This window comes from Electrophorus electricus, chromosome 2 (assembly GCF_013358815.1).
Source record: "Electrophorus electricus isolate fEleEle1 chromosome 2, fEleEle1.pri, whole genome shotgun sequence".
In the NCBI taxonomy this organism is placed as follows: domain Eukaryota; kingdom Metazoa; phylum Chordata; class Actinopteri; order Gymnotiformes; family Gymnotidae; genus Electrophorus; species Electrophorus electricus.
In genome coordinates this window covers 29,526,649-29,542,159 of record NC_049536.1, presented here as the reverse complement: position 1 = coordinate 29,542,159, position 15,511 = coordinate 29,526,649, and the positions used below count along the sequence as shown (strand labels likewise).

The window sequence follows — 15,511 nt, the reverse complement described above, 5'->3', positions numbered from 1 at the left end:
GGTGGTAATTCAGAAAATTATTCAAATTAATTATGAAATTATTACAGTTAATTGTGTATATTAATTCAGTTTTGGCTGTTATATCAAATTCAGTGAATTGTTTAATAAATGTTTAGACAGACATTTGAATTAAATTATTTATGGTAAACCTTTTGGACAAAGGTAAAAACTAGATTAAACAATCTCTTCTGGGTCTCATTTGATCTGTAAATTGTGATATTTCACTGAAAATCCTTCAGTCATTTTCCCTTTCATTCCTTATCTGGGAATGCAATTGTTAAATATGATTTGTTATTTAAATGTTTTTATTTTGGTATTTAATATTTTATGTGGCCTAACCCTAACCCTAACCCTAATTTGTAATAACAAAAGTCAATATATGAAGAAGTAGTGTAAGCCATCTTCAACAGATACAGAATGTCTGCATTTATAGCAACTGTGGATGAAGAGTTATATATCCCAGATGTACAAAGCAAATATGAAATGTAAAATAGTCTTTAGCTATGTAAAAAAGAGCTATGTAAAATAGCACTTTTACGCCTATGAAATGCAAAACTTGCTTCTAAAGACATTTAGCATGTCAGCAGGGGGAGACACACACACTGGTACTGGAGTCTGCCTGTTAGGCAATGTATCTACTGTACTGCTCGACTGCAGTTGTATTGTTAAACGTGATCATATAATGCAGTTGTATTGTTAAACGCCATCATATAATGCAGTTGTGTTGTTATATGCAATCATATAATGTAGTTGTATTGTTAAATGTGATCATATTTTCTGCACTTCAGACATTCAGTCATGTGCTTCAGACATATAAAATGTTAAAGTGTAACATTTCTTACTGTGGTTTTCTATGGACATGTTTTTGATTTCACCACTGCTGCCTCCACAAACATTTTCTCTGGCATCTGACAGTAGATTGCACTAGAAGTAAAGATGTTTGTCATATCTCCATAATATTAAAACATGAAAATGTGATCACAATTGCATTATACAATGTATCTAATACTTGTGCACTGCAGTAACCTCACATGTATGAAATCTTCCTCCCCTTTCAACATTTCAAATGACCAACAGTCAATACAATTATGAAGAACGCATTACCAGATAATAATATAATTCTAATAATAATTTGAAGAATCAGTGTGCATTTGTTTTAATGGTATAAACTCAGACTGGATTTATAATTTTGTGGTGTATAATTTCAATAGCTTTAATTATAGTAATGTTTCATTACTCAGTTATTATTTATTATTTTTCACAATTTATGTATTTTTGTATTTGCTTAGGATTTATTCCTAGTGGTTATGTGCACAGTATCAAGGAGTGCTCGGTTTAGGAGTGGTGTTTTTGGGCTGATATGGAGGGATGTCTTAAGTGTAGGGAGAAATAGCCAGAGCATGTCTGAGCATAGCTATATGTCCTCTGGCCTCATCTCTACATGGAGCTGGGCTGTCTTCACAGGACATGTTTTCCTAGAACACAGGGACGCAAACAGACCACAAGAGTCTCAATTCACTTGACTATTCACTCTGCTGGGCCATGCAACATCCATTATGAGGTTGAGAGAGATCTTTCTATCATGCTCTAACAGAAGGTGACACACACACACACACACACACACAATACAAATTAGGTTCTCAAAGGTTCTTGAGCAGTTCAGGACATTGCTTCTTGCTGGTGTCTGTCCAGACTTGCCCTACTGAATCTTTCAGTGTTCAGAAGCAGATGGCACTGTGAGCTCCGATGCTGATAGGTTTGTGTCTCATGTGGTTGCAGAAGGTTATGGAGTTGATAAGGCCTGAGGAGGCCAGTTAAAACATCTGAGAGTGATCTGATAGTCATTTTTAAATCACAAAATGTATTTTTAAAATAATACATGAAATTGATATGTACAATATTTTTTGGCCGTTGTACAAATATAAATACAAAACCAAGGTAAATACAAAACCAAGGTAAGTGTCGTTTTTAAACAACTAGATTTATTATTGTATTATATACATATATTGTGTGTGTGCATGCATGTGTGGAGAGACTTTTTTGTTTCTCTCCTCTGCAGCAACTTTTGTGTTTACTTTATCTAATAGCAAGGTCAGTTGCTGGCAGCTAAACACCACAGATTCACAGAACAGTGAAGGCGACTTATTTCTGAGGTTTGTTCTGGGTTTATTTTGCAGGTGCACTGTGTGCGTTTAGTGGAAGAGTAATGGCCTGGAGAGGTTGGGACAACAGCACATGGCCTCTCATGCTTGTCATTACTTACAAGCTCACTATGCCCTCTGTTTCTCTCATACCCTGTCACTCACATATCCTAATAATCTCAAACTTTACTAGTCTCATACTAATCTCATACCCTACTACCCTAAAACTCTCATACCATACCACTCTCATACTCTACTGTACTCTACTACTCTTTTTTCTCTAGCTGCTAAAGAAGGTGATTAGCTGGTCATTTTTAGAAGCATGTAATGTAAAACGTTTTGATTTCCTGGCTTTGCCAATTAATTCTAAATATGTTTGAAGGCTTAAGATGGCATATCACTTCTGTTTTTATGGGGCTCTGGGAAGACCAGACCTCCGGTCATCAAAGGTCTTCATTTCCATCATTCCCTTTACTCATGTTCTCTTGAACAAAACAGACTTGCGTTTGCTTACATTTTAGGCTCTGGTGAAAATGGGCTAGCACCAAAGTGCTCAACAGATGAGATTGGCTTCTGTCATCAGCACACAATCAGGCAGAGCTTAGCAGGGAGCATCACGGTTGCTTGAGATGACTTATCCTCCTCCTAGAAGCTCCTCCCAAACTAAACCCAGTAATGTAGAGCAAGTCTGTGCCTCCCTCGGAGCAGGTCGCCGCAAGGCCTGCCTCTGCCAGCAGTGCTTATCCTCTTAATGACCCCCAACTGACTGCCCTGCCCCAGGGGGGCCACACAGGGGAGTACCTGACAATAGGACACTGGCCCCAGGGCGACATGCCCTGCATGCCAAGCCATTGTCATCAGACCTTTTGAAGTAAAATGTCTTTGCCGCAACCCCTTTTCTTCAGGGGACACACCTCTTCCCTCTGCTGTTAGTAAAACACATTTGCAGACTGGTGCTCCGGGTGCGTGATGTTTTCAGAACCAGAATTATCAGGAGTTTAGGGCATGTATTTATTTCACACTGTGGTTTATTCAGACTGAGTAAGAGGGGTTTTTTTCTGTCCTTTCTTTTTTTTTTGCGCAGAGCGTTCTGGACAGGCTCACAGCCTGGACAGGGGGCTTGGGGCTTTGGTGGAGATCCCTGGGGAGTAGTATGGGGCCTACTCTGACAAGCACGTGTAAGAGGTTATGCTGTTTGTTCTGAGTGACCTGGCCTTTTTATGGAGGTCCTTTCTGCCTGTAATAATATCCAGGGTCTGCCAGGAGTGACCAGAGAGAGCACTACAGAACTGCCCACACATGATCATACCAGGAGAAACATTTGAAACATTTAGAAACATCTGAAACATTTCCATCAAGTGTGCGCAGTATATCCCCCTGTCTATTTGGGATTTGATTGAATTTTTTATGTATGAAAAGCCATTTCCATCCAAGGCATGTGTTTTCATTATCAGCACCCAATATTAGCCTCAGTCACTGCATATCAGGTTTATGGTGTCTTGTTGAATGGAATTTGTTTGTGTTGTTTTATTCTTTCAAATAAAGGCATCATCCTGATAGGAATTTTAATACATACTGAGGAAATTACAAGGTTTAACAAAGTTAGGATCTGCTAAGGATCTAGGGGATTCTTTGCAGTTCCTCTGTGCCTTTAATTACATTCCCATTTACTCACTGGTTGATTGCTGTGTCATTCCTTAAGCTTTTGATAGGACACATTATCCTGTTAAACCTGAGACATCAGGGTGTGTGGGTGTGTTTAATTGATTGATAATAAGGGGAGAGCATATTCTGTTAAAGCACAGTATTTGTATATTTCACCATGTCATAATTGTTTCCTCCTTGAATTTAGATTTATTATTTATGATTCTTACAAATCATTTATTTCTAGCAAGTTTCTGAACTATAAAGATTTTTGTGGGCCTGTAAAGCAGAGCTGGTAAAATATTCTCAGCAACATTTTTAAACCCAGCACTTACTGGTGTGTCTGGTGTCAGCCTCGGGGAGGATACAGACTGAACGAAATAGCTCTGAGCAGGATCACTCCCTGCTCACTCAGAGTGTCTGAGCTGCAGGGCAAATGTGTACGTTGACGATTGATATGACACTAGGGAGTGAAACTTCGCTCAGGTGTGAAGCATTAGATCATCACTGCTTGACTTCAGAAGGTCAAAATTCACCTAATCATGCCAGTTCTTTATAGCCCGAAGAGAAGCTCCATCCATAGCATTACTGTCACATACAAACTTTCTCTGGGAAGAAAAGAATTTCAGATGAATCAATAAGCATTTTAAACACTGAATGAGCAAATTATCTTTTGTGAATAATGGTATGCATCTTTGGTTACATGCATCTAGTGCAATAAAGTTGCAATAAAGTTAATTATTGGCTTAGTGCTAAAATGTATTATACTATTGAAATATTTTATTGCCAATACACTGTGTAATGCACTCGTGTGGTCACCTCCTACACTGCATCAGTACTGTAATTTCTATGTGTTTTGTGGCACAAATGATGACTTTCCCTGGGTGAGTTTGCCTTGCTGTGCTGGCCCCAGCTCTTTCTCTGAGTGCAGCTGATTATCACGCCTAGGGATGTAGTTTTTATTGAGTGCCTGCATGGCAAAGCAATCATGTGAGGAAGTTTACTTTGTGAGTTTTTATGCTGCAACTTGTGTACACATGATCTTTGGCAGACAAAGGAACAGTGTGACCCTGACGAAAAGTAAGTAAAAGATTGCAACAGTATTATTATCTGGCTATGGACTAGTTAATTACAAGCAGATGGCAAATTCATCTGATTCACACTTTGATATTAATATTATTTCTTAATTGTGTCAAATTTGAATTAATTTACCACCACACAACTTGTGCATCTCAGGCTGTTTCTTGGTGCCATGCCTACAGCTCACGTAATTCCCAGCTGCACTTTAGTTTGGAGCACTGTGTAGGACACTCTTGTATGCAGAAGTCCAGCAGAATTACTGAAATGAAAGGGTGCATTGCTCTGCCCTGTCACTGCTGCATGGTTTAGTATGAAGAGAGATAAGATTGACTTAGGCATAACTTAAAATACAGGAGTTCTTTCCAACCTTCCTAAGTTGTGCATAAAGTCAAAAGTAGTGCTCTGGAGCAAGACTGCTCCAGAGTCTTCACTCAGACCTGCCCTAGTAAGCACCAATGCAAAAAAGGTAATTTCTTATCACTGAAAGAAGTTTCCTTCTATATTTCCTGAGCTCCCATCCCTTCTGGCATAAATTCATCTGTCATAAATTTTCAGCACTGCAGACTCGATTCCTGACATTTCCTGCCCCATTAATTATCTTTAACTGCTCTGATAACAAACATAACCAGATCCACTAGACATGCCATTTGTTCCACAGTGTCCAAGTGGGTCAGGGTTTTTTTATGGCTCCGGGTGCCACCATAGCTCCTGGGGTTCTGAAGTTCCATGTTTAAGAAAAGGAGGAAAGGAGGTGATTCCATGAAGGAAATGGGTAGTCATGAGAAGCAGAATGTGGCATACCACTTTTTGGTGTTTGTGTCAAGCCATGACAGCATGAGGTCCTGGCACTGGACCAAGCCAGGGTTGCATCCAAGCAGTTGTCCACAAACCAGCCGTGGGAGAGCTGACGGGCAGTGCATGCTGGGAAAGGCCACTGAGAATGGACCAGCAATCAAGGTCTTTTCAAATCTTTTACCAACATAGCCACCCACACAGTATCCCAGCAATGATGAGATCTCATAACAACTTTCTCTGGGTGACCTGGGTATTTGAATGTGTGGTGACTGCATTCAAAAATCAAGACCATTGTGAGCTGACAAATGACTATGAATAGTGACATTTTAAGTTTTGTAAAGTGTTAAGCCTCTGGTCAAAGCTGAATACAATTTGCACTTTTTGGACTGCTATTTTGCTTGTTTAATAACAACCATGGTATTTAACTGATGTTTGTAAAAGTTTTATATTCTATTATAAAGTAATTGTATAAAATAAAATGTTGACAGCTAACTATGTATTTCAAATATGCAGAGGCTCTAGAAAGGTTCCAGTAGCTCTTGAAAACTGATGACTTTAGTTAACTTGATGTGTAACTTTCCATTTTTATGAATTTGTAGATATAAACACAGGAATATTATTGACGTCGGTTTTTATCTATTTTATTTTTTAATTGGCTCTTAAGTTCACACTGAATACAATCAAGTATATGGGTAAAACATATCGTACTCTGTCAATTGTTAAAAAACTAAACAAAAAAACAGCTTTCTCTCAAAGTCTAATAAGTACACTAAGTTCCTGTTTAAGGCACAATAGTTGTTCAATTGTGATTTTGGCACTCGAGTGAAGTTCTATTTAGCATTTGTTAATGTCATTCCCCAACTTACCTTGGACAGCCCTATTCTTTTAGGCCATGATTCCTGGCTAGAGGCTTATGACAAGGGGGTGGGGGTCAAGGATGCTGGTCTCCTCTCAAGGGCATGGTGGGCTGCCAAACCTGTGCGTAGGTTGTTTCCGGAACATGATCTTTATTCCCTTCTCTAACACAGTTTGGCACAGATGTACAGCACAAGTACAGGGGTCAGAGAATTCCAACCTCCCACCACCTACCCCTGTCCCACTTACCCTGTCACACCTACCCTGTCCCCACCTTACAATTTGTGACAGAATTGCTGGAAATACAATTATTCTCACTAGGGGTGCATGCTAATCCAGTGTTTGGCTCTAAGCCTGTGGTATACTCAGGTGATCTACCCTACCAGGCTTCATTGTGTGCTTAAGGATTATGTTTAAAAAAATGACCAAACAGTTGGCAAAGTGAGTTGTGGCCCTATCCAGATATTGTTTAAAGTCATTTATTAACTGTAAATGCATTTAATTGGGTATCTGTTTGGACTTGGGAGTCATGAGGCCATCATTCCAATCTCATTTAGTTATCTGTGACCACTGTGTGGTCTTGTTTGGAAGCAAGAAGCAGTTTGAATAACATTATAATGTGTTATATTCTAATGCATGACAGAAACAGATGGTGCCGGGATGGGCTGACGTGTGGCGGTATGTGTTGCCAGATAGATGATGAAGTCAAAGCCATAGGCAGTGATACATGTGCACATCTCTATCAACAAATGGAAAAGAACAAACACTGCAAACTCCCTCAAATGTTTCCTCTTCAGTCATATGCTACAGCTACTTTGGTAATAATCCTCTGGCTCACAGATTCCATTAGTGCATGTAGATGGCCTCTATCTCCAGCACCCACGGGCCTGCCTGTACTGGTCCGAAGAGGAGTGTGAGTCCTGGAACGTTGTGTAACAACTGTCTGCATGGAGGCTTCAAGGGTCGGACTCAATGGAAAGTAACAGTGAGATAGAGCTAAACAGCAGAATTTATATTGAAAAGAAAGGGAAGAGACTGAGTTAGTGACAGAGAGAGAGAGGGAGGGATACATTCTATTCTGCTGCTGATAAAATTAAGGAGGAATTTTCTCCTTGTGTGATTGAGATGCTTGATTATTTGGTCCACTGATTTAAGGTCCTTTTTGCCATTCATAAAGGAACATGTTACTGTTGGTGTGAGTGGGTATTTTGGTGTCAAGTGGAAGTTCTCTTACTTGCCAGAGTATTCAAAGGTGGTTTCAACTGATTTCAGGGGTGAAGGGTATTGGGGTAATCTTTCAAAATATGTTGCACTGCTGTCTAGGAAAATAGGAATGTGACCTAATTTATGTTATGCTGTTCTAAATGTGTCATGGTTGATTTGTTTTAGGAACCTAAAAAAAATCATTATTCTTAAAAAGGAGAGTGAAATAACCATTATTCAGAAGTGAATCTACCTGCAGAACAGTTTCCACTACTTTGAACTAATTTTGCACAGTTCATTTAAACATCAATGTAAAATAGATTGTGGAATTTTTAGGGCTCCATGGAGACTGTAAGTGAGCTGGAAAAAAACAGATTCCATTAGAGAAACATTTGCCCCAGTTGCTCAGAGGCACCAGCACATACAAAAGGAAGCCTCGCAGGCATTTTTGGTAAGATTATCTATCAGCAGAGACACTCTTTCACTACAGAGACAAAAGGAGGGGGGAGGAGTCATGGGAGGAAAAGTCCTGCTCTTGGCCCAATAAGGAGTGAGCTCCCCACACCCCCTGCCTGTTCCCTATGAATAGTTTACTCCTCCTCTGAACTTTTTCCACCCACTTTGAGGGCTGCATGTGTTGACTCTGGGGTGAGACTGTGTGAAGATTCCTCACTGTGGGCATGTCTGCTGTGCGACCTTGCATGAGCTGCTGAAAGACTTGGAGTGAGCGATGTTTCGGCATGGACTGTGGTTTGGCCTCTTCGTGCTCACGGGCCTGTGTGTCGGGCACTCATGTGGATGGTTCTGGTTTGATGATTCAAAGGACAAGGACAATGGTGAGGGCACGCAGATGCCCGCTTATGTGACTACTGTGGACACCACTATGTCCACATTGGCACTTAAAGGAGAGATCCTGAGGAGAGAAGGCAAGGATGTTTCCAATGGGGAGGACCCTACTGAGGGTGAGGATATGGGGAATGATGGGGGTTCTGGAACTGGTCATGAGGGCTCAGCCTTGGATGGGGAGCCAGTGGCAGAGGTTGTAGCCAGCTCTGGGTTAGAGGCAGTGCTTGGATCTGGGTCTCGACCATGGCCTCTTTTGGGGTCTAGCGTTAGTCCGAGGTCTGGGTCTGCATTTACACCCACCTCTGTGTCCCCTCTGTGGAAAAAACAGGAAGTTTCTCCATCTAGAGTTGTTGAGGAAAATGTCAGTGATTTTGCAGAGGATATTGAGCAGGAGACAAGTCTTACCAAAGTGGACCTCTCTCAGATGGACAAGCACAACATGGTGAATGATAGTCTCAGTGGCAACCTCATCAAGAGCCAGTTTAACATAAGCATGCGTGTGTCTTCTGAAAGGGTCAACAGCAGTTATAGAAACACATCTAGTAGTAATAGCTCTGCTTGGCATTCTGATCATAATTCGACGCAGTATTCTCTTAAATACTCTGTCTCGGGCGATTCATTAACTGCCAGAAGCAGCCGTGTTTTCACAGTTTCTGCAGTTTCACCAGTTTCACCAGCTTCACCAGCTCCAGTTGAGTCCCAGCGCTGCGTGCCGGTCAACTCGGACCTCCCATTCTGCGGCGGGAGGGGAGCAGAGAGCTTCGCTGTGCCCAACTTCCTGAACCAGAGCAGCGCAGAGGAAGTGCGGGCACTGCTGGGTGAGTGGGCATGGCTCCTGCGCTCAGGCTGCCACCACGGTGCCCCCTGGTTCTTCTGCCTGCTGGTGACGCCCCGCTGCGGCACCCCCGGCCGGCCTGCACCGCTGCCCTGCCGCAGCTTCTGCGAGCTCCTCGCCGACAGCTGCTGGATGCTCCTGCAGGGGCGCCGCCTCCCCGTGGAGTGCAGTGCCCTGCCCGAGGAGAGCGATGCCGGCTATCCATGCTTGTCAGTTAGTACCCAGAAAGGTAAAGGTGGGATGGAATGCCATCTTTCTTTTTCCAGTTCATGGAAGAGATGCATTCCGAACCAGCGGCCACCTGTTCACGTGGTGTGTTGGTCACCTGCCCTTTGGGGCGTTTTTGTTTGTCCGTTTGTTTGTGTGTCACAAGGGCTGTGTGGTCTCGAGACAGCCGTGGTGCATAGCACCGTGGGTGGCAGTGGGAGTATATAGAAACAGGGTGCTCTTTGCTTTACTTTGCTCATTCACTTTATGTTGCTTCAGAATGTAAGTGGAGTAAGGATGCATGGCACAGTTCTATTGATCCCTTGTATGTTCATGTTAATGTCTTAATGTTTGCATGTGACTGTCAGTGCTGCGGTTTTCTTCATATTTTTCTTTTCTTCATCTAATCAGCAAAACTATGCGGATTTTACTTCACTATAAAGAGAGATCCCTTGAGGAACACTAATTTTAATTTACTTCCGTGTTATAAAAAGAGTATCTTTAAGAAGCAAGGAAATTCTGAGTCAAACTTTTGTTGAAAATAGTTAATATAAAATTGTCCCATATGTGGGCAGATATGGCAAAAAAATAGGGGGAAAAAATACTGTATTGGAAAATTGGCCAATGTAATGCTAAAATGGTCTAATTTCTCCAAAGGTTAGTATCTGATTTTTATAAAGCTAAAGAACTATTTTAAATAAGGTTTCGTCTTTGTCCAGTTGTCTTGAATAATAGCTTAAAGTGGTGATGACTCTCCACTGGCATTCAGTTAAAGAGTTGGCGGATCAGCTTTATTTCATACCCTCATACAGGTTTGAATGCTGCTCTAATCTGTGGGAAAAACTCACAAATCTTACTAAAACAGGGACATTGTGCAAATGTCTCCATTCTTATTGCTCAGAAATGTACTGATGTGGAAATTAGGATTTGGTGGGGCTGCATGAACATTAATGAAGATTTTGGAATATTTGGGTTTACTGACAGATTAAACATGGTCTATATCTTCACAGATAATGTAGTTCCAAGATCAGGCTTAATCTGCCCTAATAAAGACTTTACATGAAACATTCACTTGATCCTCCCTCCGTGTCTACAGTTTACTCAGAGCGAAGGTCTGGGAAGCTGGAGGGCACCGATCTGCAATTATGGCTATAATACTAGAGGATGAGGAAGATGAGGCTTCCGCAAAACTACATTTTCTTGCTGGCATGGGTCTTGCGACTGTGATCCTCTCATCGTTGCGCCAAGGCTTGAAACATGGGAGATTCAGAAAAAGACCAAAAAAAAAAAAAAAAAAAAAGGCTTATATGCCACATCAGATTTTATGGTTTAATTCTCTTGCCCAGTAAGACTACAGTCAACAGTTGGTTCACTTCTGTTGTTAATGACTGTTGTCAAGATATGTTATCAAGACACGTGTAACACGTTAAAAAAATCCCATGAAAGTGATTTATGAACAAGTGTGAAACTGAGTTTCAAACTGAGTTGAAACTGAGAGTTGAGAGCAGAAACACTTTAAGAACCAAATTTTAAAATGGACATCATCAGTGCCTTGTCAGATATATGATCAAATTCCTTCCTAAATCCTTTCCTAAAACATTAAGACATAGAAGTAATATCTTTAGACCAACAGCTTGAGTGGATAGCACAAACCAAGTGAATTCAGGTGTACCTGGAGGAAATGCCTTTTTTAGACTTTTCTGAGACTGTCACAACACTATCACTATGCATTTCCCATGAGTACATACTGTGTGGCAGATTGAGGTTTCAAGGGCCAGTGACAGACTTCAAATTCATTCTGTTTGTCTTCAGACACTATCAGAGTAGCTTGTTGGTTAACAGGTTTATTACACCACGTGTCCGTGTCTGAACAGCAAGGTCTGTGCTTAAGCATCTGGAATCACTCTTTTCAAATCAGCAAAGGCTGATCACACTGGCTGCCTCACTACTGGTGGGGTGACAGTGAGTTTCAGGCTTCTGTATTAGGGGACTTTTAATGTGAGCTGCATGTTGAAAAACAAAAATGGCCCTGTTAACTAACAAGCTCTCTTGATGGTCTCTTTGCAAAATAGTATGCATTTGAATATGCAAAAAGTTTTGTTAAGATTTAGGTATTTTTTTTCTCACACAGCACTCTAAGTAAGTCCATTTACAAAGTTAAATTGAGTTCCAGATGTGCCATGTGTTATGGAAATTAGACTTTGTCATTAGTTTAACCTCACTGCATTTTAACTTTTTAATGGAACAGTGAGTTTTTTTCCTAAACATACATGCAACCGATTTGTATACATTCACAAACAGATACAGATAAATACTTGCTTTAATAATTCCTATTGGAGCCTGTAGAATTTCTAGGAGCCATATTAACATTTCCTGAATGGAAATTCCAGATTTTTTGGCTGTGTTGTTAATTAGCCTATGAGCTTACACTCAGCGTGTCTGTCTTTCATCCACACCCATGTCCAGCTTTCACCTCTTTTGAACTCTGTATATCTACCCCTCCCACTTGCCTCATCAACTGTCTTTTCTTTTTCTCTCTTGCACACACTCTCATACTCAAACCGAATGCAGGGTCTGCTTGAATACAGTTTATAACCTTCTATGGTCAAAACATAAGTCTGGATCTTTGTATCTGCACATTCTGTGTCCGGCATGTGGGGGAAGTGCTCCTTTATCCCACTTTATCAGCATTATGAAGGCTTTGCTCTGTCAGGCACTAAAGGTGCCTCTCTGCATAAACTCTCTCAGTCCCTTTTCTTTTTAAGGAGCATGAATTCAGATAGACATTGAAGAAAGATGGTGTTGGGGTGTGAAGCTCTTTCAGCACAGACACTGCTTTTCTGCCACTGCAGATTATAATGCAAACTCTGTGGAATTCTTATGTAGCTAATGATGTAGCTTTGTGTGAGAACATGGCAGACTTCAGTGCCGATATCACTATGACTGTATGCTGTTAGCAGAACCACTGGGTCAGATGCCACACTTCTGAGCTCCTTACAACATTCGGGTCTCTTTCTGGCACCAGTCAGCATCTGTGCAATGGGTCGACAGAGAGAGGTGACTTTTAGAATGTAGATAACCAAAATGGCAAGGAGATAATGGAGATCATAGGCGACAGGAAGTCAAATGAACTGGAAAGCTTAAGAATGATGTGTTTTTTTGTCTGGAGGGAGATTTTAAACCTGAACAAATTTACCCAAGATGCATTTCCTGGTATATTTACCTTCCTTTACTGTTCCATGGTGGGCATAACATTCAAATGTATTTGCTGATGTTACTTTGCTGTGTTTGTCATAGCATCAGTGCTGGCTCTCTAAGGAACTTATGATAGCCAACAAAAACAGAAATGCTGTGGGTAGTTTCTGTAGAAATGTATCACAGCCAAAACTGCAGTGCTCATTAGTGGAAATAGAAATAGATCCCATTAGACCCTTTGAGGTAGATCCAATAGGAGGGGCTGGGGCTGATGGTTACTTACATGGTTACTTATTCCCAGCACAAAAAATGGCAAAAGAAATCGACAGTTGTGCAGTCTGAACCCTGTGTCTGAACCTCACTGTTTCGCAGCAGTTTTCTAAGACCTTGTTTAGGTAACAACTGTCTCTATTTAAATTCACGGCATTTCCAGCATTGACCATTTGTTGGTTTCTATGGTTAAACACTTTCATGCAGTGATTGGCGCCGATGAGGAAATTGAACATGGAAAAATTGCACATTGTTTTGATGCCATGTTTATGGAAGCCTGTCTAGATGGTGCCCAAAATGTAGGGAATTGTTGGCTTTAAAGCTTGAAGCTAATAAGGTGTAGCTTATTTTTAGTACGAACAAGACAATGTTCAAAAGCTCATAATTTATTTTAAAGTACCAGCTTCTAATTATCTCTATATTTGTATATCAGTAATAGACATATTGTGCTTTTATTGTGGCACATATTAAGAGCCAGTGATTTTATTAGTGGAAAGCGTTAATAAGAGAATAGAAAAATAGTCTTACCTCCCACAGTCTGTGCCAAACAATTAGACATCATCAAGCTGAAATCACATCTTATCAAGCATACTGTGCAAACAGCCTAAGTAAATGAAATGTCATTACTGATAGTGAAAGACTGATCAGAGTTCCCTTTACGCCTCCCAAAGCAAAAAGCACAATAATTCTTTGTTCTCCCCTACATTTGATTTATTATTTTTTTATTAAAAAGGCATCAAAGGATAGCTTTGATTATGGTTGATCATCCCCCTGTGCGCCTTTTTCTGTTCACGTCCTACACTTTGTTAATATAATTCTCAGTGAGTCTAAAGTCTCCTTGTATCCACATGCGAACCTTGGCCCCTCAGGAACATGGTCTAATCGGGGCATAGCTCTCGGCAACTTGGGAAAATGTCACAATGGACCTTGGGAGCCCCTGAGGTGATGGTTTGTCTGGTGACCTATCACAACTGGTTGCCTGGAGACAGAGACAGCCATTCTGAAATCATCCCTCTCCTCTGTTAGCTACTATAATTAAATTAGCCATGAGTCTTGGTGAAGGTCAGCTCACGTATACTCAGGTTAAATTTCCATACATTCAAATGTTTTCTCAACTACAGATCCACTACCTATAGCGGTGTGGATGTTTTTAAACTGTGTATATTTCCATGAACATAGTGAATGTAAATGGCTTGGCATTGCTTTTATTTTTGTCAGGCCAATCACATTAGAGTGCAGGGCAAGCCATTGAACATAATACCTTCAGTCTTGTACACAAGCCAGCTTTTCCTGTTTCATTCACTCCAGTGACTCGTTTATTTGCCAGAGGTTAGTGACAAGAGCCGGTATAGATGACCAGACATACTAATTAAAGTGTTAATTTTTAACTCTTGATAGAGGTACCCTTTTACACGTTAACTGGATTCTGGCACACTTTTATAAGGTTAATGGATGAATGCTTTGCGTTTCTCCCAGAAGTGCAGGTTTGGCTGCTGGGATTTGTCAAAATTAAATATTTTGCTTTTTCTTTTACTTCTCATAAGGGATTCTGTCCACAGCTACAAGGCGCAGTAACAGAAAGTGATGCATACTTTTAGAACGCTCAACATACTCACTAAGTTCATCTCTGGCAATGGCTCAACTCAGCCTACTAAGCCGAAAAGATCTCATTTCAGTTAATGGGAGTAATTACCTGAAAGGTTGCTGTTTGTCTTAAGTGTGTGTCTAATGTCAGAAACCACCACCTCAAGTCATTTCAAATACTCCTTACCAGAAATCAGTTCATGGGCTCTCACTTTATATCCTTTAAATGAAGGTAATGAGGAGCCCTCATATCTGTCCAATGTAAATGGTGTCCAAACATTTGAACAGCAGTATTGTGCTTTTGACCACAGCTTGCACAGAGCCTTGGTCTGGAGGTGAAAATGGGGACTAGTAATAGGGCATCGATTGGCAAGGTGCTCATCATTGGCCAATGGTATTAAACTTTTAAAGGCCTTTGCCTCTTGTAAAATAGTGCAATGCTTGGAGAGATCGCAGTCTGTGAGATGAGTGCTGCATTGCTGTTCATTACTGTATCTGGATTTTAATGGGCCTCATCTTCATCTTCCATCGTCACCTTGCCAGTTGCATAGCTATTATTATGAATTAAATAATAGTACATTTCTTAACAGAAGTGAAAAATACTATTTGGAAAATGTCAGCCTTTGCTATAAAATAGCTGGCTCTGTATTCCTCTCATAGAACAAACGCTTTTCTTAATCTGGATTCTGGATTCTGCTGTTCCAATTCATTGCCTGCCATTAGAAATTTAACAGTCAAGGACTCTGGTGTCCCTACAGTGTTCTTTCTAAAGCTTTGCCCCGGAAGTCACAGGGTCCTCCTGCTTTGCTCTGGGTGACTCTGGCCATATACCTGGGTCACCCTGAGTTTCTCCTTC

At 40.8% G+C, this 15,511-nt stretch overlaps 1 protein-coding gene across 6 annotated transcripts in view; it reads left to right on the top strand.

Moving 5' to 3' along the window:
• The window catches only part of col18a1a (collagen type XVIII alpha 1 chain a), a 64,185-nt gene that overhangs the window by 23,344 nt on the left and 25,330 nt on the right, over positions 1-15,511 (top strand). For 2 of the 6 annotated variants that reach the window (XM_027005696.2, XM_027005694.2), the window contains exon 1: positions 8,352-8,680. The exons of 1 other annotated variant lie outside the window; for it this stretch is intronic. In XM_027005696.2, the coding sequence (XP_026861497.2) occupies positions 8,449-8,680 (232 nt within the window). In that variant the 5' untranslated portion in view covers positions 8,352-8,448. 3 more of the 6 variants (XM_027005692.2, XM_027005691.2, XM_027005693.2) reach the window with 2 other exon arrangements.